The sequence below is a fragment of the Lissotriton vulgaris genome, chromosome 6 (genome assembly GCF_964263255.1).
Source record: "Lissotriton vulgaris chromosome 6, aLisVul1.2, whole genome shotgun sequence".
Classification (NCBI taxonomy): domain Eukaryota; kingdom Metazoa; phylum Chordata; class Amphibia; order Caudata; family Salamandridae; genus Lissotriton; species Lissotriton vulgaris.
In genome coordinates this window covers 1,292,776,757-1,292,802,315 of record NC_141694.1, presented here as the reverse complement: position 1 = coordinate 1,292,802,315, position 25,559 = coordinate 1,292,776,757, and the positions used below count along the sequence as shown (strand labels likewise).

At 42.9% G+C, this 25,559-nt stretch overlaps 1 protein-coding gene across 4 annotated transcripts in view; it reads left to right on the top strand.

The window, feature by feature from the left end:
• The window catches only part of MED23 (mediator complex subunit 23), a 583,151-nt gene that overhangs the window by 56,279 nt on the left and 501,313 nt on the right, over nucleotides 1-25,559 (top strand). For all 4 annotated transcript variants that reach the window (XM_086927430.1, XM_086927429.1, XM_086927428.1 and 1 more), the window contains exon 5: nucleotides 17,236-17,347. In XM_086927430.1, the coding sequence (XP_086783556.1) occupies nucleotides 17,236-17,347 (112 nt within the window). The remainder of the gene's footprint in view (nucleotides 1-17,235; nucleotides 17,348-25,559) is intronic.

Here is a 25,559-nt window from a genome sequence, read left to right as displayed (position 1 = left end):
TAGAAGGCAGTTCTGGTATTTGTTAAAAACTTTATACAAGGGATAACTGTAAAATAAGCATGCATATAGGTAATATTGTAGTACTATATCATAGAGATCTAACAGCTTTAAGAGGGTAAAAATGACAAAATAAAACAATGCCTTTTATACACATACATTAAGTGTTGGTGGTCTCCGGCGTCTGCTGTATTACAAGGGGCCAGTTGTGGTAGGTGCATTGGCTACTGCTGCTCTAAGCACTTGTTCTACCCCAGATACTACGTTTTATTGACTGCTTGCCTTCCCCTGCTGCACCTTCTGGGAGCACACTCCTTAGCATACTGATACACAATCTTTACTTAACACAGCTAGCATTCCTGTACTTGTAGTGCTGGCTATTCTCAGTTTCATACTGTTTAGGGGCGGTACAGTAATGTTATTGGGAAATTGACAATGACAATACTTCCTATCAACATTCTATGCATGTTCGCATTCATTTGAGAAGACTATTGATGTTTTCAGGGTGAGTGTGCCATGATGCTGTTAGTCTAGTACATTTGTATTCACAGCAGCCAGGATACAAAGTGCACATCAGAGGGCTCAGACAACACCATTGCATTTAACAATTACAAACGTGGCATTACAATCCTCAGCACACTGCCATTGTATCCCCTTATTTGGCACCGCTGATAGCCTCCTCGTGATTGTCTTCTGTTCAGTCGACTGCTGTATTGACAACACTATTTTATTGTAGTTTTACTGCTTTGATTCCATGGCTCATGGATACACAGGTTTTGCTCTCTTTATCTCAGTTGCAAAAATTGTCCTCTGTGCACCATTCATTCCAGTGGTTAATTTGTAAAAAATAAGTGCTGGGGCTCTTGTCAGGAGGCAGTTTCCACCAGACCATTTCTCCTGCTAGCACCGCCTAAACCAGAACCAACTACCAACCACGAAAGTGGGTAGAGGATATGGCGTAATGGCCAGAGTTGCTGACATCAGTGCAGGGGAACCAGGTTTGAGCCAGGACATAGTCTCAACATCCTGTGATCCTGGACAAATCACTTAATCTCTCTAAGCATAAATGAATGTGTCCTTAACTGGTGCTAATGAAAAGCATTGGTGTTGATGATTAAGCGCTGGCTGAGCACCGGAAAACACTGGCTCAAATTAAGCACTGATTATTGTGCTTCTTTGTGCCAGAGCTAAAACATACATAAACCTGTTAATCTGTGGAAGCTATTCTTAAATGAAACTGCCTTGAAATACATGTGCTGAAGCAGGAGAACAGATCCATACTCCCCATACACTGAGTATACTCCTTGTGTTGTACATTCCCATAGGTTCCATCGAGTGTAAATAGAAAACACCAAGTTCTTTTTGTCCACACCTATGTCACTCACAATTACCAACAACTGGGGCCCGAGTGTTGGAACTAGGGTTGCAGCAGGTGCTACAGCATCCCCAGACCTAGAAGGAGTCAAGAAAGGTGGTGGAAAACAGTGAATCGTTTCAATCTGTGAAATTTTCCAACAGCATTAGCAGTGTGCTCAAAAGCAGTGAAATATCAACGGAAATTAAGGAGCCCAGAGAACAAAGGTATGCCACTCTTGTGAGTGGGGATATCAGATTACAAGAACGAGGCACATGAAAGGCACCAATGTAACTAATAGTTCCTTTTTAAAGTTTGTCAACATCGCAAACAAGACTCATTTGAGTCTTTTAATTGGGAAATGTGGAGACAGACATGTGTTAAAGTAGGGTGGGAAAACAAACCAATTCACAAATTATTTTACCCTTGCGTGCATGCATGTCTAAAATCACTCTGATTTATTAAGTGTCTTTTCTAAGTAACTCATTTCTTTATTGTATATATATTTTTTAATTAATTGACACAATGTATTCACATGTTTCAACATATCCCACCATAATGCAAACTAAACCACATTTTCACTAAAAAGGTCTCAGACTATCATTCACCCGCTTCCATCCCTTCAGCTCTCCACTTAAAACTTTTTGTCATGCTCATTTGATACACTTGCTTGTTCAGTAACAGCATGATGCTCTTAGAGCACCTACAGTTTTAGAGTGCTGAAGCCCCTGGGCAGTATCCTGAATCAGAAATGTGTTCTAACATCACTGATGGCTTTTCAGAGCTCATGTGACATCGTTTACCAGATGACCCCTTTCTAGCTCCCTGGGAATCAGATCCTACGTTGGTTCATGCCGTAGAGCATTTCTGCGGATGAGTCTAGACCTTCAATATTCTAGATGAAGGAAGATATTTGTTTTTCAAATCCTCATGCAATTAAAAGTGTCTCAGACCAAGGTAGATATCCCTCCATCACCATAACGACCTTTAAAATCTACATACTTAGTGTGTGAAAATAGGACTTTCTGTGGTGTATTGAGCCGAAGAAGAAAATGGACTTGGCTGTCCAGAAAGCGAGGCAGTAAACCTGATACTGTGTTAGTAGCAACCGTGAAAATAGGAGAGAACTCTTTGTGATGTTATGGTAGGTGTTTTTATTTAGGCACCCTACACTATTTACATGGTATGTTAACACCCTTAAGTGTTATGACAGTTTGCTCTCCAACAGAAGGTTCATTTATTGTGGAAATCAGACTTGTGTATTCCGCACTTGTTGTCAGTGTGTTTGTAGTGGTTTTGCTCAATTTGCACTGTGGTGGTGTGTCTCTATCCCTGAGCCTTGAGTTTATTGTTTGTTCATTTGTAGATGTAAACAAGCAGATGCCTTTGGGTGAGGGCTGCGTGGTTTGCATTATAATTTTATATTATACTACAGCTCTGTTTGGCTCAGCAGTGTGAGGTTTTGCTGGAAGAGTTTTGCCATAATAGATAGATGGTTTATACTAGATGTTGAACACCCTCATTTTCTGTGTAAGACGTGTGTCTTGTTGTAACTTGTGTAAAGAAGTAGGTTGGTATGGTTTAGACTGATGTGGTGTTGCAGTGGGTGGTGTAGGATGGTGTGGGGAAGCAAGTGTGGTTTTGGCTATTGTACAACAATGAGTTGTATAGTAATTACATTGCAATTTAGTGTGGTAAGGTAAGGTATTTGGTGATGTGGTACACAAACCTTTAAGGCGAGATGTAATGATACGGTGTGCCAAAGTCTGAGAAAGTGTGGCATGGTGTGATATTGAGTCTGTTGAGACTGGTGTGGTACTGAGAGATGTGGTGTTGAAAATTGGTGATGTGACATGTGACATGATGGCATATGTTAGTGTATGATATAATGTGCTGTAGTGAGGTAGACTGAAGTGCAATATGAGATTCACTTGTGTGGTATGTTGGTGTGTTTGCTGGTGCAGTGTGGTGATATGTACTTAGTCAACTTTGTTGTTGTATAGTTCTGCTGTGCTGTGATGTGCAATGTAACAACACCAAATCTACACGAAACCAAAACACTACATCCTACACATTGCACCACCAGATACAAATATAGTTATACCAGATTACAACTTCCCACACTTTATACCAAGCCACATCACATGCTATCATATTGCACCACACCCATCCATCAACCCCTCCCATAGTTCCCTATGGTTCCACATCAGACTACACCACACCATGCAGTAAACATGCCCTTCAATACCACAACTATCCATATAAGAGCAATTACATTGCACATCACAGCACAGCAGATCTATACAACAACAAAATTCACTTAGTACATATCACCACACTGCACCAGCGAACACACCACCATACCACACAAGTGAATCTCATATTGCACTTCAGTCTACCTCACTGCAGCACACTATATCATACACTAACATATGCCATCATGTCACATCACCAATTTTCAACACGACATCTCTCAGTACCACACCATGCCACACTTTCTCAGACTTTGGCACACCATATCATTACATCTCGCCTTAAAGGTTTGTGTACCACATCCCAAATACCATACCTTACCACACTAAATTGCAATGTAATTACTATACAACTCATTCCTGTACAATAGCCAAAACCACACTTGCTTCCCCACACCATCCTACACCACCCACTGCAAAACCACATCAGTCTAAACCATACCAACCTACTTCTTTACACAAGTTACAACAAGACACACGTCTCACACAGAAAATGAGGGTGTTTAGTATCTAGTATAAACCATCTATCTATTATGGCAAAACTCTTCCAGCAAAACCTCACACTACTGGGCCAAACAGAACTGTGGTTTAGTATAAAAATATAATGCAAACCACGCAGCCCTCACCCAAAGGCATCTGCTTGTTTACATCTACAAATGAACTAACAATAAACTCAAGGCTCAGGGATAGAGACACACCACCACAGTGCAAATTGAGCAAAGCCACCACAAACACACTGACAACAAGTCCGGAATACACAAGTCTTATTTCCACAATAAATGAACCTTCTGTGGGAGAGCAAACTGTCATAACACTTAAGGGTGTTAACAGACCATGTAAATAGTGTAGGGTGCCTAAATAAAAACATCTACCATAACATAACAAAGAGTTCTCTCCTATTTGCACGGTTGCTACTAACACAGTATCAGGTTTACTTCCTCGCTTTCTGGACAGCCAAGTCCATTTTCTTCTTCGGCTCAGTACACCACAGAAAGTCCTATTTTGACACACTAAGTATGTAGATTGTAAAGGTAGTTATGGTGATGGAGGGATATCTACCTTGGTCTGAGACGCTTTTAATTGCATGAGGATTTGGAAAACAAAAATCTCCTTTCATCTAGAATATTGAAGGTTTAGACTCATCCGCAGAAGTGCTCTACGGCATGAACCAACGTAGGATCTGCTTCCCAGGGAGCTAGAAAGGGGTCATCTGGTGAACGATGTCACATGAGCTCTGAAAAGCCATCAGTGATGTTAGAACACATTTCTGATTCAGGATACTGGCCAGGGGCTTCAGCACGCTAAAACGGTAGGTGTTCTAAGAGCATCATGCTGTTACTGAACAAGCAAGTGTATCAAATGAGCATGACAAAATGTTTTAAGTTTAGAGCTGAAGGGATGGAAGCGGGTGCATGATAGTCTGAGACCTTTTTAGTGAAAATGTGGTTTAGTTTGCATTATGGCGCGATATTTTGAAACATGTGAATACATTGTGTCAATTAATTAAAAAAATATATATACATTAAAGAAATGAGTTACTTAGAAAAGACACTTAATAAATCAACGTGGTTTTAGACATGCATGCACGCAAGGGTAAAATAATTTGTGAATTGGTTTGTTTTCCCACCCTACTTTAACACATGTCTGTCTCCACATTTCCCAATTAAAAGACTCAAATGATTCTTGTTTGCGATGTTGACAAACTTTAAAAAGGAACTATTAGTTACATTGGTGCCTTTCATGTGCCTCGTTCTTGTAATCTGATATCCCCCACTCACAAGAGTGGCATACCTTTGTTCTCTGGGCTCTCCTTAATTTCCGTTGATCTTTCACTGCTTTTGAACACACTGCTAATGCTGTTGGGAGATTTCACAGATTGAAAGGATTCACTGTTTTCCACCAGCTTTCTTGACTCCTTCCAGGTCTGGGGGTGCTGTAGCACCTGCTGCAACCCTAGTTCCAACACTCGGGCCCCAGTTGTTGGTAATTGAGAGTGACATATGTGTGGACAAAAAGAACTTGGTGTTTTCTATCTACACTGGATGGCACCTTTGGGAATGCACAACACAAGGAGTATACTCTGTGTATGGGGAGTATGGATCTGACCTCCTGCTTCAACATATGTATTTCAAGGCAGTTTCATTTAGGAATAGCTTCCACAGATTAACAGGTTTATGTATGTTTTAGCTCCGGCACAAAGAAGCAGAAGAATCAGTGCTTAATTTGAGCCAGTGTTTTCCGGTGCTCAGCCGGCGCTTAATCATCAACACCAATGCTTTTCATTAGCACCAGTTAGGGACACATTCATTTATGCTTAGAGAGATTAAGTGATTTGTCCAGGATCACAGGATGCTGAGCCTATGTCCTGGCTCAAACCTGGTTCCCCTGCACCAATGTCAGCAACTCTGGCCATTACGCCACATCCTCTTCCCACTTTCGTGGTTGGTAGTTGATTCTGGTTTAGGCGGTGCTAGCAGGAGAAATGGTCTGGTGGAAACTGCCTCCTGACAAGAGCCCCAGCACTTAATTTTTACAAATTAACCACTGCAATGAATGGTCTACAGAGGACAATTTTTGCAACTGAGCTCAAGAGAGCAAAACCTGTGTATCCATGAGCCATGGATACTATGGCAGTGTGCTGAGGAATGTAGTGCCACGTTTGTAATTGTTAAATGCAATGGTGTTGTCTGAGCCCTCTGATGTGCACTTTGTATCCTGGCTGCTGTGAATACAAATGTACTAGACTAACAGCATCATGGCACACTCACCCTGAAAACATCAATAGTCTTCTCAAATGAATGCGAACATGCATAGAATGTTGATAGGAAGTATTGTCATTGTCAATTTCCCAATAACATTACTGTACCGCCCCTAAACAGTATGAGACTGAGAATAGCCAGCACTACAAGTACTGGAATGCTGGCTGTGTTAACCACATCAACGCTAATGACGAGCTCAGCTGATCATGAGGCACAGTGGAGCTGCACTAATGACGAGCTGAGCTCGTCGGGTATAATGGATATGAAGACCTTTCAGCACAGCAGGGGAATTGTAGCATCGATGTGGCTAAGTAAAGATCGTGTATCAGTATGCTGAGGAGTGTGCTCCCAAAAGGTGCAGCAGGGGAAGTCAAACAGTCAATAAAATGTAGTATCTGGGGTAGAACAAGTGCACAGAGCAGCAGTAGACAGTGCACCTACCACAACTGGCCCCTTGTAATACAGCAGACGCCGGAGACCACCAACACTTAAGGTACGTGTATAAAAGGCATTGTTTTATTTTGTAATTTTTACCCTCTTAAAGCTGTTAGGTCTCTATGACATAGTACTACAATATTACCTATATGCATGCTGATTTTACAGTTATTCCTTGTATAAAGTTTTTAACAAATACCAGAACTGCCTTATAGAATAAAAAATAAATCCATAGCTACTTACATTAAGTATAGAGTGTGCTTCATCAGCATGGCTGTTTCCCCTCTGCACCATGTTAACTCTGTAGTCTTCTGCCAAAGCCTGTTTACCCGTAAAGATACAATTAGGTACTCCAACAAATTTCAGAGTGCAAGTGTAGTTACATCCCTAGTGTAAAAAGCGCGCCTTAAAAATGTCATACTTTCACCGACCTCTCCCTGTCTAAGAACATCATGACTGTGCACATTTCTAGACCCTCTGTGCCACTTTTTGCAAGACTCTCATGCTTATCAGTCCCTGACAGCTGACTCCTATGTAGAAGCCTCTTGGTGTCTTAGCAGTCTTTTAGGCAGTGGCGGTTTCTCCTCGGGGGCGTTGGGGCTCCGCCCCCGTTCCTAAAAGCTGCTCAATCATATTTATTTAGTAAAAAAACAAAACATTTTCTAACGTCTTCTAATTTACATTTTGGCTCCATTTACTTTTACAATTATACACAATTAGCAGCCACTCTCAGCCTGTCTACCCCAGCACTGTAGCCTCGGCCACTCACCAATATCGCGGCCGTGACTTCAAGGGAAGCATCACGTGACATGAAACTGACTGACAGAAGCCTCAGTTTTTGCCGGGCCGACAACCTCACAGCCCTGAAGGCTGTGATGTCATCAGCTCGGCAAAGACTGAGCTTCAGGGCCGAGTCTCCACCCCCTGATGGCGTGGAGGGAAAGTTAGCCCCGGGCGTTTTAAGTCTAAGCCTGGGATCGCTAACCCTCCACGTCAATCAGAGTGTGGAGACTGTCACTCACCCCTTTCCCAACTCATTACAGGGCGTGCTGGAACCCCCCCAGTGATGAGTTGGGAAAGGGGTGTGGCAGGTGGGAGGCCGATGATTGGAGTCTGCGCAGACTCAACCATGGACTGTTTCCGGCATGTCTGCACTGACTGGAACTTTTTGGAAGCTGGTAAACCACTGCAGAGACTCGAGTCGAATGCCAGTTTGCTGCTTGCCGACCCTGCTGTAGTGACGGAAGACATGCCTGACTTGACTGCAGCTGCAGCCGGAGGTTAGTAGGTCATAATGTTAATTAATTCTGGGGCCTCTCTCGGACAAAGGTAGTGTCATGATTATGCATTTGATTCGTGGTAAAAGCCTTCGTTCGTTGTAAAGGCATACATACATACATCATGTATGTATGGCTTTACAATGAACGAAGGCTTGTACCACGAATCAAATGCATAATGATGACACTGCCTTTATACAGCCCTGCTCAAGTGCCCATTTAGCGTTTTTTGGGGAGTCACCTGGTTTCCGTATGGCCTAGCTGTCAGGGAGACTTTGGATTTCTGCCATCACAAGAGTCTCCTGTAACCCCATCAGAAGGGTTTAAGGCTCTCGGAGAGGAAGCAAGTTTTACTCTGGGTATAGATTTCCACTTTAGGAAAGAAACACGGGATTAAACTATAAAGGCTTTAGCATAACCCGTCAAAGCATATCTCGCTGCAACAGCAATGCCAGGATCTCACAGTCAATTCCATTTGCCTTTGAATGTATTTTACATTGCAGAGACAAGAATTATGTGGGGCACAGGTTTTATCGTTTCACTTTCTCCATTTTTTGTTTTGGTGAGTGTTGCTTGTATGGGAATGGAAAACTGAAACTGCATCAGAGCCAACCATTTTTGTACTAGGGAAGGGTGTAGTTCGTCTAAAATCAGTTTTCCTCACATTGATTGGCAGTGCAAAAAATCACTTAAAAATTGTCATTCGGCGATGCTAAATTACCTTGAGCCAATGAAAAAATGCAGCGCACAACTGCAATTTATTTATTGTCATCATGCCTGTGTTTTGTCACCACATCTCTTTATTACCTTCCCTCACATAAATAAATCAGATTTTCCCCTGCTCACTGCTGAACTTTCAAAAGGACTTTAGCATGAATGTAGGATCACCTCATTTTCGATGCTCTCACACAAACTGTGCCTTCCATTTAGATAGTGCCACATATGTTGTCCTGTTGCACAGAGCTCAATGAATTAATGGGCCCAAGACCACATACTTGGGTAGGAGTACTATTGCTGCAGATGCACGCAAAAACTAGCAATCCCTCTTTTAGTTTGTCATTCATTTCTGTTATGTGCGCATATTTCTGATAAACGTTTGGTTGTATGTCCTTCAAGTCTCAAACTGCCCCTTCCCCAGCTCTAAGACTCAAGACCCACACCATGTGCATTTTCCATCCCTTCACACCCTCAAGCAGCAGTGTTATTCAGAGTAGGTGGGATATTTCTACAAATCTGTAATGACGGGGCATCATGCCGTAATGTTTGCTGTGTCTGCCTGACTGCCATGTTAAAACCTCTTGTCAAATATAAACAAATACATTGTTGTTATGCACGCTGAGAATCTGTCTGGCCCACTGCAGCTCTTAGACCCTAACTCAACCGGGCAACAAACAGCACCTCCCCCTTAATCCTGCACCAAATCTTTTCACTTCACAATGCTGGTGCAGCGTTAGTTTTATTTTCGTTGGAATGGCATGGGTGGTAATGCCATTCGTAGTAAAGACGTGCGTAGTAATGAGTGACTCTGTTGTGGTACCAGTTTCGTTGTTAAGGCCTCTCGTATTAAAGACTTTGTTTTAAAGGATGTTTCCCCTTGGGCAGTATTCCTATGTTTGTTCGGATAATTATGTCTCGATATTTGTTCATGTGTGGCCTATTTGAAATACCCTCACATAGAATGGAGATTGGAGACGGAACTCTGGACCATATTATGACGTACACATGTATGATGTCTGTACGTATGCCTCAGTCTATGGTTAGCTGTGAACACGTATACGACGTTAGACTACAGGCCAAAGATTTCACGCACGCATGCGTATGCTTCTGTGTGTGACTTTGATCATGCATGTTTCACAGCACAGGTAACAGGACAGCTGTCTTTCCGAGCGTATGACGTGCACACGTATAGCGTGTGTGCGCATCCCTCAGCTCAGTCTATGGCTGGCAGTGAACACGTATGCATTAGACTACAGGCCCCAGATTCGGGGCCTGCCTTCAGGTTGTGTGTGTTTGCAGGCCAGGCCACAGATATGCCTGGGTGTGTGTTGGCTGCAGACCCCCATCTGTGTAGCTCTCCCACATGCTCAAAGCAGCAGTCACTAATGCATCCCACCTTTGCGGGGGGGAGGAGTGGAGGGGTGGTGAGCGCACTGCAGGCTAAGCGGGGAAGGGCTGGCTCCAGGGTGTGGTGTGTCTGCTTTCACTGTGTGATTCAGTGGTGTTGTGGCCTCGTCATGAGTGACGTATGATATATCATTTGAGGAGAAAAATAAGAGATTTCAGTGACGCTGTGAGGGAGTAACCTAACCAACAGTAGTTTAATTTTAGAGATTTTAAGTTCTCCTCTAGAAAAGGTTAGACTCATGTGTCACTCTATCATATCCTTAAATGTGCAATTTCTCTAATGAAAGTGGTTGTCTGTCTGGCTGGCACATGATCAAGTTTGTTTAAAGAATGAGTAGTAAGTGATAAGTTATCACTAAACCCTTCCTGCACTGCTGTTGCTAACCCTTTGGGTTGGCTACTTCATTTAGTTTTTGAAGAATTTTCTCCTCGTGTTTGTTGATATTTTTCTTCGTTGTTTTATGCCAATTTATTTTTTGTAAGTCTTGTTTCACCAAGATTTCAAAAGTGTCTAGGAGTTTATGTGAAACTGGAGGCATGAACGTACTAGGTGGCTTAAATTCTTTGTATTCGCTTGTGAGGTGTGGTGAAGGCTCTGGCAATGTAGGCATGATATTATTGAAGAAATGTCTCAAGCGTAATAAACGCATACATTTAAAAAGACTAACTTCGGTGTCAAAGTAGTTGCTCGAAAAAGTAGGTACGAAGCTTGTGCCTTTTTGTCGAATTTGTAGTTGTTGTTTGTTGAGTTCCTTACTAGAGATATTTATCACTAGGGTTTCCCCTTGCTCCGTAGGTTTGAGCTTACTGGTTCTTTTGCAACGTCTTGTTTTCGAGTTCCTGCCGTTTCCGGTGGTTTGCCCGCTACTGGGCCCTTCTCTAAAAAATTCTGCTGAGCAATATCTTGGCTACCAGAAGCTTGTGACGAACTGCTGTCACTGATCACTGGTGTTGTTACGCTTGTTGGTGGTTGTCGTGATAGGGTTAATTCTTGGACGGATACCACACTCTCTTGTGATGATGTTACTGGTCTTGGAGGAGGTTTTCGTTGTGCATACACCTCTGCCCAGGTGTAAACCTCATTTAATTTGTAATCAATGGTATCCCGTTTGAGTTTGCGCAACTTTTGATCCTGTGTTTCTTTTCCATATTTATCTAATTTGTCTTTCAACTCTTTCAAGATGGCACTCCATTCTTCTGATTGTATTTGTCGGGATAGTTCATTGGTTAATAACTCAAGTTCTTCTTCTAGATCTTTGATAATTTTTGCAAGTTCCTCCACTAGTAGTAAAATTAGATCTAGGGAATATTTGTTGAGGATTGCGTGCCATGATTGCATGCCATTTATCCATAAAGTGTTTAATGTATTGAAATTTGAAGAGCATTGGTTTGATTGGTAGCCGGAATCCTCGCGGTATTCTTTGAACTTTGTGGTACTGGATAAGAGTAGAAGCATGAAGTTTCTGGTTCAAAACTCTTTTAGATAAAAATTCCAGCTGTCGTAATTGTTGAGTAGCCAACCCAAAGGGTTAGCAACAGCAGTGCAGGAAGGGTTTATTGATAACTTATCACTTACTACTCATTCTTTATTCATAGGAGATTAGCTCCCTCCTCCCAACCTAGCACGCCCAGTTTGAAACTATTTAAACAATTGAAACAAGTGATCATCATCGCGAATTGAGTGCGCAGTACAACCCATTACCCAAGTTTGTTTAAAGGCATATGTCAAATAGTCTATATCACTCTTCATTTCACTGCTGTTCATGTTCTGTGTACGAAAAATAACAAAGGTTGCATGATAATCTATCACTTCTCATGTGATGTGCCTAGCCCATCGTTCCAGCTGTTACCTCGCAATCAGTGCTGGGTGGTGCCACCGCACCGGGCGTCAAGCTGGGGGGGAGGGTGGCATCATTTGCTCATACACTCTGAAAATATGCATCATTGGCAGCCAGAGCGCCAATTCCATCCTGTCCCCTTGGTGGCATGTGAGGGGGAGTTGCACTTCATTTGTGTGTCCCACCGGCACTTATTGTTTTGCTCCAGTGGCTTTGCCGAACCCCTGGTGGTGACAGGATCTTCAGTGCGGCCTGGCCGGTGATTGAATGTCAGTCACGCATGCCGTTGTGTTGGTTAATTGAAATTGTTGTGGCTGAAAGCAGCGATAGGGGTACTCAACTGGACTTGAAAGTGCAAGCGGGTGGCAACAGTGCCTAAAAATTGTTCTGTTTTGGTTGTGATGTGCTCTGAACCCATTTTCCTACTTATACATCCCGCTTACCTGCCCTGCTCGTCTGCATCACTTTACTTTGTTTAAAACATTTCTTAAAGCTGACTGCAGCTGTTTAGTGTACCTATTCACTATGGGCTCTGAGCTTGCAGCGGTTTTTAGGAGGCATTGGCCCCATCCTGCCTCAGCACCTACAGCTGATCCCAGCAGCAGCAGATATGGTGCACGTTTGAATGTGACTAGTTCAGTGTTGATGAGCAGGGCAACTGTGTAGTTCTATGTTTGTGTGTGTATGTGAGCATTTAGTCCTGAAAACTGCATATTTATCTGGCTAGATATTAGCGTGGTGCAATTAATTAAAAATGTTTCTTAGTTGAACTGACATGGTCACGAATGCTGTATATGTCTGTGGTTTAGATGTCAATTGAACTGTACATGCCACAGCATTGGTGTTTTCATTTGAGCTGACCCGGTTTGCTTCAGTTGTTAACATACGAGACACATATGCCTAGCTGATGGCTCCTGTGGACATGTGATTTGTGCATTTCTCTTTGGTGTAGTCAGGTCAGGTGCACTATACTTCTTTGTGTCTAAGTATTAAAACAGTTGAATAGGGTTTACTTGACCACAAGGAAAGATCTTTGGGCCTCACAAGAGTTAATTTACAGAGATATCAGTAAAAAAACAATGTGCTTGGCCTAGACCGCAACTTAACCAATATACATTTGGTTTCCCAATTTGCATGTAGACAACAGCTTGCAGAGTAGTGCTTGCAGAACTTGGTTTAGCACCCCTGAATCTGTCAGCACAACCCTATGATGCGCACCCACCCTGGCTGCCAGGGCGTGCTGAATCTGAACAAAGTAAAATGGTGCATGCATAAGGACTGTTATACCCTTTATCCTGCTCCTGGCACTGACCAGCATGGCATGGTGTGACTGGTTCAGTAATAGAGTTGTGCCACTATAAGAGTTGAAGAGTATTGGCTCAAAGGCCAGAGTCTCACTTGCTAGTAGGACCATTTTGTGCTGCATGTCAAGTCTGAGGTGAGGGACACACTTTAAATCTTTTTGGGCCTTTTTATTAGGTGTTTGTCTATGGAATGTTTTTCTCTTAAAGATAATATAACGCTTCCTATAAAATGGCATTGGCTATTCACTCATCTCTGTGAAATCTGTAGCCACTTATAGCATAATACTTGGTTCTCTCTGATCTTGTTTAACTTGATTAACCGGTTTCCATTTAATTTTGTTTAAAGAAAGTATTGGAATGTTTAATGTGTGCCATAAAAGAGTCTATGGGTTTTCAGCAAATGTTAGTGAAAGTATCACTATAAAATGCACTATTGACCATTTTTTATTTTTTTTGTCTGATGCAAGATGCATCAACCCCACTCTTGAAACTTTCTGGGTGAAAACCTGCTCCTCTTCTCTCTGCATATCCGATCAGGTAGTACGCCTGAATTCAGTCAGTCTATGCAGGCAGCAGGTAGTGCCATTGGTTGAAGAGGATCATGTCAGTAGTAGAAAAGGGCAGGGGCTTTGGAACTGATGATAGTTTGAGGGGAGGCATGTGCCTGTTTCTGGTTAGCACAGTGGCTTCCAAAAGTCTTGAAAATGCACCATTTGCCTACTCATTTTTCAAAATTTTCTCGGGGGGAGAACCCCCCCAACCCTCCTTAGGTGGGTCACGCTCGCTCGCTACGCTCGCTCGCACGGTGTGCTACACCACTCATTTTACGCCTCACCACTTTCAAATGTCACCAGCGGCCACTGCTTTTAGGCGGTTTGAAATTAGGCGCTGAAAATGTTACATGAGCAAACTTACATTTTAGTTTTGCCGCTCTTATGAAACTCTTGTTCGTCCCTCTCTTTCTGTGATACAACAGCATTTTTTTTACCCTGTTACAACTCCATGACTGGTTTCCCACCTTTTGTGGAATTTGCGCCATCCAGCCCTTTCTGGGCTGTAGCAGCCTATTTTACCGTTACAAAAATATGTCTTTCTATGTTATTGAACCCTTCCGCATACTTTACAATACTGCCATGTTTATCAGCCTTGGCCCCTCACTCAGCCATAGAGCATAGTCTGGGGATGCCTAACACTTGTCAATATTTATATCATTTATTTATTATTTGTTTTCATAATTAGTGTCATTTACATCAGAGACTTTCAACCTTTGCTGTGCATAATGTTGCACCCGCAACCTTACAGTCTAGGTTTGTGGCAACACCCATTAATTACCCTGTTAAAGAACCATGCACTGGCCCGTTACACAGTCCACAGCTGTTGCTTTACATGCTGGCCATGTTTATCATGCCTAACACATTATTGTCATGTAGAAAGAAGTAACAATTGTATAACACCTGTCTTTATTTATTTTTCATTTTATTTATTTTCCTGTTCATAACTGGCATCATTTTACACCAGAGACTTTAATGTTAGGCGGTGCAAAATATTGCACTGGCAAACTAGCAGTCTGGGGCTGATGCAGGACAGTCCACCATGTTACAGAACAATGCCTGGACATGTTGCCAGACCCCTGCTGTTGCTTTACATGCTGGCCATGTTTATCATGCCTAACACATTACTCTCATGTAGAAAGAAGTAACAATTGTATAACACCTGTCTTTATTTATTTTTCATTTTATTTATTTTCCTTTTCATAACTGGCATCATTTTACACCAGAGACTTTAATGTTAGGCGGTGCAAAATATTGCACTGGCAGAGTAGCAGTCTGGGGCTGATGCAGGACAGTCCACCATGTTACAGAACAATGCCTGGACATGTTGCCAGACCCCTGCTGTTGCTTTACAAGATGGCCATGTTTATCATACCTAACACATTACCCCCATGTAGAAAGAAGCCACAATTGCATAACAGTTGTCTTTATTTGTTTTTTATTTTATTTATTTTCCTTTTCATAACTGGCATCATCTTACATCAGAGACTTTAAAATATGTATTTATTTTTCCTTTTCATAAACGGGCATCCTTTTACACCAGAGACTTTAATGTTAGGCTGTGCGAAATATTGCACTTGCAAACTAGCAGTCTGGGGCTGATGCAGGACAGTCCACCATGTTGCAGAACAATGCTTGGACATGTTGCCAGACCCCTGCTGTTGCTTTACAAGATGGCCATGTTTATCATACCTAACACATTACCCCCATGTAAAAAGAAAGCACAATTGCATAACACTTGTCTTTATTTATTTTTTATTTTATTTATTTTCCTTTACCATCGGAGACTTTTTAAAATGAGGCGGTAAAATTACTGTTCCAGCAAACCAACAGTCTAGCTTCCCGCCTCTTCTGGGGACATTGGAATTCCCACCCTTGGCTGGCTATGGCTGCGTCCTTACACCACAGGCCACCACTCAGGAACTCCATAGGCATTCGGCACGCCTCCTAGGGGGCTGGTCTCCCTCCCAAAAGACCCAGCAAAACTCTAGGGCTCCCATTACACAGATGGACCTCGCCACTGTTCAAGCAACACCCCCCTACAGCCGCAACTACCCGCTGAACATACCCAGACATGTCCCTCCATGCCCAGACATGTCCCTGCTTGCCCAGACAACATGGCACACACAGGTATGTCTCTGCTCACCCATCAGCTGTTGCTTTACATGCTGGCCATGTTTATCATCTCTAACACATTACTCTCACGTAGAAAGAAGCCACAATTGCACAACACTTGTCTTCATTTATGTATTTATTTTATTTTCCTTTTCATAACTAGCATCATTTTACATCAGAGCCTTTAAAATGTTTATTTTTTCTTTTAGTAATTGTCACTTACATCAGTGCATTTCAACTTTGGCTGTGCATGATGCTGCACCAGCAACCTTACAGTTTAGGTCTGTACAACACATTACCCTGTTAAAGAACCATGCGCTGGCCTGCTACACAGCCCACACAACTGTCAAAAAATGCATGGTGACGAAAGCTATCATTCTTATACTACTAATGTATTTGCAGAATATTGAACAGATACACTGTTTGCTTAACTGCTGCACACATCTCAGTTTGACAGATTGGGATTCAAAGACATTTACGAAGGTGGTCAAATTGTTTGTCTACTAGTGATCTGCAATGCCGCATAAAGAATATTTTCATTATGGCTGCCCTAAATTATCCACTCATCCAGCCTCAGTGTAAGACAAGTGAATGCATTTACATTCTTCCCTGGACGTTGGACTAGCATGTCTGTGCTGAGATGCATATTCATGCGAGAGAAATGGAGTCGGGGGAGACTGAGATTCCCTTTCTAATGGAGGGACGTGGAAAGTGACTTGCAGAGTTCAGGGCAATTAGTAAATACATTTGGGTCGAAGATCTGTTCCGTGATAAAGGGCTAAGGCATTTGCAAAAAAGCATATCCTAAATCTCTCCCATAGTGTGCTGCTGTCATTAAAGTGGGAATCCTTACTCAGTGGCTCATTTCGATTGTTTTAGAACAGCCAGATCATTGCATCTTAAAGGTTGACTAACATTACAGTTAAATCATTTTTATTATAAAATGTTTGTTTTACCAGTTAGTACAGTACTGTACCACACAGGAACACACATTGTAAATCCAAGTTTCATAGTGGTTGTAAGAGGAAGGTGTTGCAACTCAAAGGTTTTAGAGATTAGCAAATGACTGATGTTTAAAATACAACCTCCACCCACTGGTCTTCATACATCTGTTTGACATACTAAAAGTGACGTGTTATTCATTGAAATAGTTTACCTCTCGACGAGTAGCTGCATTTTCTTTTACTGTTATGAAAAAATAACGTGCTTTTTGTTTTTAAATTCTCTAGAATGGTCTGTGAAGCTCTCATAAATTCGGACACCTTGGAATGGGAAAGAACGCAGCTTTGGGCTCTAACATTCAAGCTTGTCCGTAAAATTATCGGTGGTGTGGACTACAAGGTATGAGCTGGATTTCAAGCATGGCTGGTCTTTTTAATTTGTAGTCAATAACTGCAGAAACTGTCAAAGGACATGGGGACTTGCTGCAGTGTTGAGTGGGTCTGAAAATATGCAGTTGACAGCCAAGGAGTGTACTATGTATTCTTCCATATCACACAAGTTTGTTTGAAATCTGTTTTTAGCATTAGTTATTTTGCTACAGTCCTCAAACAATTAACAGAAATTCCCCACACCCAATCAGACCGTGCTTCCTAATTTGTTTCTCTAGGTTTCTATAGCATTTTACCAAATTTATATCAACAAATAAGCATCTTTTAATCAACAACAACCGATCATTGCCCTTTCCAAACAACTATTCCGAGATTGCTACTCGTTGTTTTGCCAAGTTTTTGGACTGCGTTGGTTTACCTCCCAACAAAACGAATGACCAGCCCAAAATCCTATAACATTACAGTGCTGAACCTTACAAGAAAGAAGTGCTGGAAGAAACATACCAGATCCCAAATGAGCAAGACTGCATGACCCATCCCACTACCAATTTACCTTGCATTTGTTGAATTATGTGCAGGCCCTGAATTTAGTGGTTAAAGCGTCATCAGGCTGTCTCTGGACAAGTGTTTGTGTCCAGTGTTGCAAGTAAAAGACTATCTGCAGTGGCAATCGCAATCCATTTTCACAGATTAAACTTCCATTGGCTAGGCACTGACCTGACCTTGGTAGGAGCGGACCGCTTCTGTCTATCTTGGCACCAGGCTCCACAGCGCACATGTCTTCCTAGCACACCTGTCTTGTTGAGGATTTCCCAACATTAATGAATGACTTATGAGGAAGGTACAGTGGCCGATACAAGCTCCAGTTTCTTTCTGCTCATGTAAAGCAATATGACATACTTTGTGCTGCAGGGAAGGTCCCCAGGGCTCTCTTCTCCTGCAGGTATGGATGCTGGTGAAGGGGGAGTGAAACCTACAAACCTGGTTGGGAATGAGTGCAGGATATTTGGGCTGATGGCACATAGCATACACGCCTACCTCATGGGCATGTGTAAAGCTATCACACATAGCTTTTCCACAGGCAGTATTAGTATCCAAGGTCCTTATTTATCTTGATTGACGAGTGCTTTTACTGGTGCATTTTTGAATTTGGTTTTACTTGCGATACCCTTCATGTGCATTTTGTTAACCTCCTGACTTGTGGATATTGGTTTATTGTATAATTCCTACCTTCTGTTTTATTTCAAAAGCCGTTTGCATCTCAGGATTGTTAATTTTATCCCAACCATTCCTTTTCAAAAATTAAACCGTTAAAGATCTTATTGCTTTGTATAAAGAGTGAAAGTCCATTTCTGATGTGAAGGAATACAGTTCTCTTTACAGTATGTTATGGGGAACAGTGGTGTAAGATCCCCTGTATATGTTTGAGCTGTAGAGTGTATGACCAGGCATCCTGAAAATGGTCTCTAAAAGTTAAGTGCGACTGAGGTAAAAGTGCAATTTCTCATTGTGCATAACCTGGAGTCTGGTTGGCAGTGGTACCAGAGGTTAAACCAGTTTAATGTGTAGCCTGCAATGTATTTTTTCCTATAAAGGGAATTTTAAAACTGTCTTTGTGTCCATATACTGCTCTGTGGCCCCTGAAGCAATGAAAACGATAACCTCCGTCCTCTAACAACTCATCAAGTAAAATGGCAAACTTAAATGTGCCATCAAGGTCTGTAATTTATTGATGATGGCTTGATTCTTTCTTGGTTGTCTGTGCTTGGCTTGTCCCTTCTCAAAACCACACTTGTGTCTTAGACTTGGTTATACATGTTTTAACAAAGTGCCTGTATTTACAGATACATATGTATGTATGGGAGCACTGTCTCTTAGTCTATTCTTATTAATGGGTACTTTACATTCCCTTCTATGTGGGCTATATTTTATTGACTGGTCTGATTTGGTTTTCTGTTTACATAGTCGAAAGAAACCCGTGATCTTTACTTCTTATCTTATTATCTGAATACCAACCAATACACTTTGCTTGAGGATATAGCCACAACATTTTTTTGTCATCATGTAATCAAAGAAGCCTCAAAATGTCCTACCTTCTGACCATTTAAAAAATGTGTTAAATAGTTAAAAGATCATCTTTTCGAGTTTAGGTATAGATGTCCTATCGAAAATTAATTAAACTGTGCTTAGAAGGAATCCCATTCATGGAAAATAGGACTGCTCTTCCATACTTTGAAGCCACATCACATGCCAATTGAAGAATCAGAAATTCAAATCTCCTTGGATAACTATATGTTGAATTTCTGTGTTTTTTAGAGTTTAAAGTGTTACGTGGTTACTGAACCTTTCACCCAACTATAACGTTACTTTACCTTGGTGTGTGTTTGTCCCACCAGTCTTACTCCTCTAAGAGACCACACCAGGACAGCAAGAGACCAGGACAGCAAGAAACTGGATTTCATGACTGCTGGTGCACCATTAAATGATTTGCTATTGTGAACAGGCTTCATTCAAGAATAACAGCTAGGGGAGGGACATCAAGGAAGGAGAGGTGTGTAGATGCTGATTGGGAAAGCGAGGGAAAGGTACGTAGGTGTCAAAATAGAGCGTGCAAGCGGTAGACACCAGTGTTCCCATGGAGGCAGCATAAACCAGATAGATCCAAATCCCATTCTTCACTTACCACTCCATCACTCCTTCTCCGCATTGTACACTTGTTTTGTTTCTTCAGTAACGCATATGGTTTCCCCTTCTATTCGCCCTTCAATCTCACCAGATACCAAAAGAGGGCAAAATAAAAACAAATACGCAAACTCCTGCCTTATTACCTGGAGGTCTTTTCATCATGTGAACATGGCTGACTTACAAAGCACAGGATCTTCCATTTCTGGTTCTGTCATGGTTACTCTAATAGTGCCCCCATATTCCTATCAGATATCCATTCCACTTGGTCTTTCCCACACTCCAGACTCCTTCAAATCCAGGTGGTCTGAGATGTTGGACAGAGTTTTTTTCTATTTCCCTTATTACACTTCTCCTCTGACATGGGTTCTGCTTCTGAAAGTGTTCTTCCACTATATACTGTACGTGCTCCTGTCACTATGCCTTTGAAGTCTTCATTGCTTTCAAATATTCATCACTTTCACTCACTCTGGCCTTCCCCCAATAACAGTTACTGAATTTTGTATTTGCTGCCCCGTGCGTTCCACTTTCTTGAGGTAATCATCCATAGCCATTGACCTCTCTTAACTATGTCCAGAGGACCGAGTCAATGCTAGGCATTATTCTGTTTTGGCACTCTTCATATCTCCACTTTTTGGCTTATTGCCTCCCATGCTCCTCTGTCATCGCCACCTCTGCTGGGCTGAAAGTGGCAACACAATTCCCACTTTTTCCATTTTTTGCCATTAACTGACCTTGCAAGTAGTACTGTTGTGACGTAGTGGTCTGATTTCCAAGTCGATACACTACAACCACCTCCCCACCAGGGCACCACTTCCCTACTCTCTTTCATCTCTCCAGTCCATCTCCTCCAAGTCAGTAATGTCTGCACAGTCACTTACGCTCACGTCTGCCGCTCCACTAATTCGGATTTCCCACACTTCTTTGGTCCATAGTGGAGTAGGTACCCCAGGGTGAAATCTGGTTGCGCCTCTTACTAGCTGGCAGAGTCCGAGAGGTCGAAATACCCACCACTGTATTCTTGAAACCACCACCATTTTTTAGGGCATGGGTGTTGACAGACTTTCTAGAGGTGAAGGATATGAGGAGGCTTCTGCAGCAAAATTATAATCCTTGAACACATAGCAATTGCTGTTGATCGTAGGAATCTTTTTTTTTTAACTCATAACTAATCTGGACTACCTTATAATTGGATATTGGAGAAAAGCATATATGTCAGTTAATAACCGTTCCAAAATTTAACCTAAAGAAGCTCAACATCCTAAGGCACCTTGTTACGTTGAATGATAAGCTTTACGAACACTTTAGGATAACTTAACGTGTATTTTTAAAGGGCACGTTAACCCATGGGTATCTTGCGCTGAGTAACAGATGTTTAATGTGACCCAACTCAATGGTACTCATTTTATCAACCTCAGATGGACAAAAGGCTGAGTGGACCCCCCACGATTTGTACCTGTGACCATGAGGTCGAACACAGGCCCCTGCAGTGGGCACATTAGTCCACTGAGCCATCAGACCAGGATATGTTCACAAACCTAAGTTCAGTTGTAAAAATAAGATTTTGACCGAATTGACCTGTTTTATGCCCACAAAGAATACACAAAGATTCATGGCATACGTTAAACCCCATTTATGAGTTCAGAGATCTCTATCACGAATGTGGGTTTCTTTGCATTGAAACTGTTCTGGGGTGGGAAAACCAGCATTCTACAGTGAGATTTGTGTTGTAAATCTCCGACTGTCTTTGTGAATCTGGCCTTTGGGATCCTGTAATAATGCTCTGATGACCTCTCATTTGTTTTTTGTTAGGGTAGAAGGAAGCTGGTTTGTTTTGATATTCTTCGTTGATGTTCACCCGTTTTCAGACAATCTCTATAGAGTGTGAATTTGAGGAATATACTCCTGCTGTAAAATAGATAGCATTCTGGGCTACTAACCATTCACTTTACTTAGCACCAAGTCACATACGATATTGTATCAGTCTCATTGGCTGCTTCATTCAAGGATATTTAAAATATTAAACTCTGGTTGTGAATGTTTGTCCTGTCAAAGTTGTTCAGGTTGGCTCTTAGAGTTACTCTGCATGGTGTTTTCTTGTATCCACTGTAAGAAATTTGCAAATTAGGAGATGGTGTTGGCTAGCAATCCCAGTTAGTGGGCACTCAATAATGCTCAATAAATTATTGTCCATATAGCACCTTTTATCTAAAGCAAAAGTACATGTATCTCACACACACTATAAAATACTGCTCATTAAATTACATTACTCCTTAAATTACAAATATATACGCCCGGTAGATGGAAAATCATTGGAGACACCCTCATATCCCATTACCTCCTAGTGGGTCCTGTACCTCAGAATACCTCCCACCTATGCCAGTTGCAGTATCACAATATAAGGAGGTGCCACTTTAAATAAATCAAACATGATGGCTTTGCCAGAGGGTCACCACATTAATAAAAACAATGACATGTTATCCTCTGTCAGTGTAGCATTTTAAAAGGGGTGTCAGTATATAGAAGACAGTTCTACAGGCTTTGTCAGGGCATGTTAATAGAATCACCCGCATGCCATGACTCCACCTTGCATCACCATTTAAATCAAAGGAACCCTTGAAAATAGTAATTTGCATTTATAATAATGGTAAACGTTCATTGGCCAATCTGTAAATTCTTAAAAAGCATTGAAGTTCAAACCAACTTCTATGTATAAATCTTTCTTCACAATGTACAGGTAATGTAATGCAGCCATAGGACCCGCCATAAGGGGTCCCTGCACTCCTAAGACTGGGAGCATACAGCTGCATCTCTCAGAGCTTTTAAATGTAAGTTAAACCTATCCCCCGGGCATGCCTATACCTCCCTGCGAAACTTAGGGTGCGATTTCTAAAGAACACTTTTGAGGGGCTGCTGCACTCTTTACAGTCCCCAACAACATTTAAAAAACATGCTCTGGTGATGCCCCTCATTGGTGTATCATGGACAAGGCATGTTAACTTTCAGCCCTTGCACGTGGCATTAGGGGCCTCTCTGACCCAATACTGGTGAATTTTTAATTTGGGGGCTTTGCTGGTTTATTTTCCCCTCTTCGCTGCCTCACACTGTTTGTCTTCTATTTTGAATTCCCACTCTTGTGGCGTTTTTGGTGTTTCTTTGTTTGAAGCAGTGCAGGGACTCCTCTCCCACGCAGCTGAGCTTCCTGTGTGCCCTGCCTGCCCATGCCTGCCCATGCTAGTGTGGGTAGGGAGTACACCGGCCTCTTTCTACCGTCTGAGTGAGGTACAGCTGCTTTGGTCACCCTCCGCCCTTCTTCTACTCCTGCAAATGCTGGCATAGAGAGGTGGATGAAGTATGCTGCATTTCTCCAGGGATCTAGGAAGAAAGAGCGTATGGGAGCTCCAGTGGTCTACTTTCCTTGTCTTCTGTTTGTCTGCCCCTAGGTAGAAAGCATTCAGTTTGGGGAGCGGGCCTCACTCATGGCCCCTCTCCAAAGGCATCATTTTAAAAATAAGAATCCACTTATGTGCGGACCACTGGGGATGTAGTCCACCCTGGGGGTATTTCCTGAAAATGCAGTGGAGCGTCACATGTTCTTTATTTTATTTTTTTAAACCGGGTGCAAATCTTTAATAATGCTTATGTAGGGCCTGCTACGCCAATTTGTATGTTGAAACCTACCAAATAGTGCAGCTGTCTGGTTTGCTAAAGACATCTTGGGGATATTCAGAAAGCTTCCCATGGAATGCATTCTGCCCCTTGCTTACCATTTTGCTTTGTGGTTTGTAACTCACAATTATTTGCCTTCTATTTGCAGGCTCTATTTGTTTTCATACTGTCCAGCTCGAATTTGTCCCTTCTCTTGCCAAACCATGTTTTCTGTATCCATCCGAGATCTCGCTTTCTGTAAACAGCCCTATAAATATTGCACTTATCTGGGCACCTTTGTTGTGCATTTAAAAACAAAGGTCAAATGTCAGACTCAGTTTTCTGAGGGAGATTGGTGTTTTTCTTTCTTTTTGTGACTTCAAAGTGAGAGTGTTTATATGTAAGCAAGAGGAATGCAGATTGCTCTCCCCTTTGCCTCTCCTATGCTCCAATTTGCGATGATATAACATAACCCTTAAAACAGGTGTGCATGGAGAAGGTGCACTCACAATCTGTAGCGGTGCTAAACAAATATTCATGTCCAGTTTCTTCTGTCAAAACATTCTTGGCTTTTGCTTAGTGTGACCCTCAAGTGAATGTCAAATGATCTTTCTGTTTACAGTCAGCGCGTCAGAGTACCAAACCCTTCTAATAACATGCATTGGCAAGCCAAAAGGTGTAGCCTGCACAACTACAACTAACGAGCAATAGCCTCAATATGGGCAGCAAGTGCAATAAGTATGGTGCCATAAAAACCTAGACTATACCTATTACTGCTTTCCTGAAAACTCTAAACTAGACAGGAACCCGTAAACCCAATACCTGCACTACAGCCTTAAACATCTTGCCTATGTCAAAGCATAGTTTTTATACTATTTGGTGGATGCTTGTGCTGCCCTTAATGAAATAGGTGAAAGTGTTTCACTGAAACAACAGTCTACCACCAGGACCAGCTTTAGCACTGCTGGTGTCTGGTGTAAAACTTTACGCCACTTTGCTTTAATCCTCTCTACTCAACTCAACTATGCACCCCTCTAATCTAAGCCACTGCACTCTAACTATTTTGCTGTGCCCACTGCACTCTTCGACACTGCACTCTACATCAGTCCAGTTTAAGCCACTCCACCCTGCACCACTCAACTCTGTCACTACACTCTACGCCACTACTCAATGCCACCGCACTCTGTCCTGCACCACCGCACTCTGTCCTGCACCACCGCACTCTGTCCTGCACCACCGCACTCTGTCCTGCACCACCGCACTCTGTCCTGCCCCGCCGCACTCTGTCCTGCCCCGCCGCACTCTGTCCTGCCCCGCCGTACTCTGTCCTGCCCCGCCGCACTCTGTCCTGCCCCGCCGCACTCTGTCCTGCCCCGCCGCACTCTGTCCTGCCCCGCCGCACTCTGTCCTGCCCCGCCGCACTCTGTCCTGCCCCGCCGCACTCTGTCCTGCCCCGCCGCACTCTATCCTGCCCCGCCGCACTCTGTCCTGCCCCGCCGCACTCTGTCCTGCCCCGCCCCACTCTGTCCTGCCCCGCCGCACTCTGTCCTGCCCCGCCGCACTCTGTCCTGCCCCGCCGCACTCTGTCCTGCCCCGCCGCACTCTGTCCTGCCCCGCCGCACTCTGTCCTGCCCCGCCGCACTCTGTCCTGCCCCGCCGCACTCTGTCCTGCCCCGCCGCACTCTGTCCTGCCCCGCCGCACTCTGTCCTGCCCCGCCGCACTCTGTCTTGCCCCGCCGCACTCTGTCTTGCCCCGCCGCACTCTGTCTTGCCCCGCCGCACTCTGTCTTGCCCCGCCGCACTCTGTCTTGCCCCGCCGCACTCTGTCTTGCCCCGCCGCACTCTGTCTTGCCCCGCCGCACTCTGTCCCTCCCCGCCGCACTCTGTCCCTC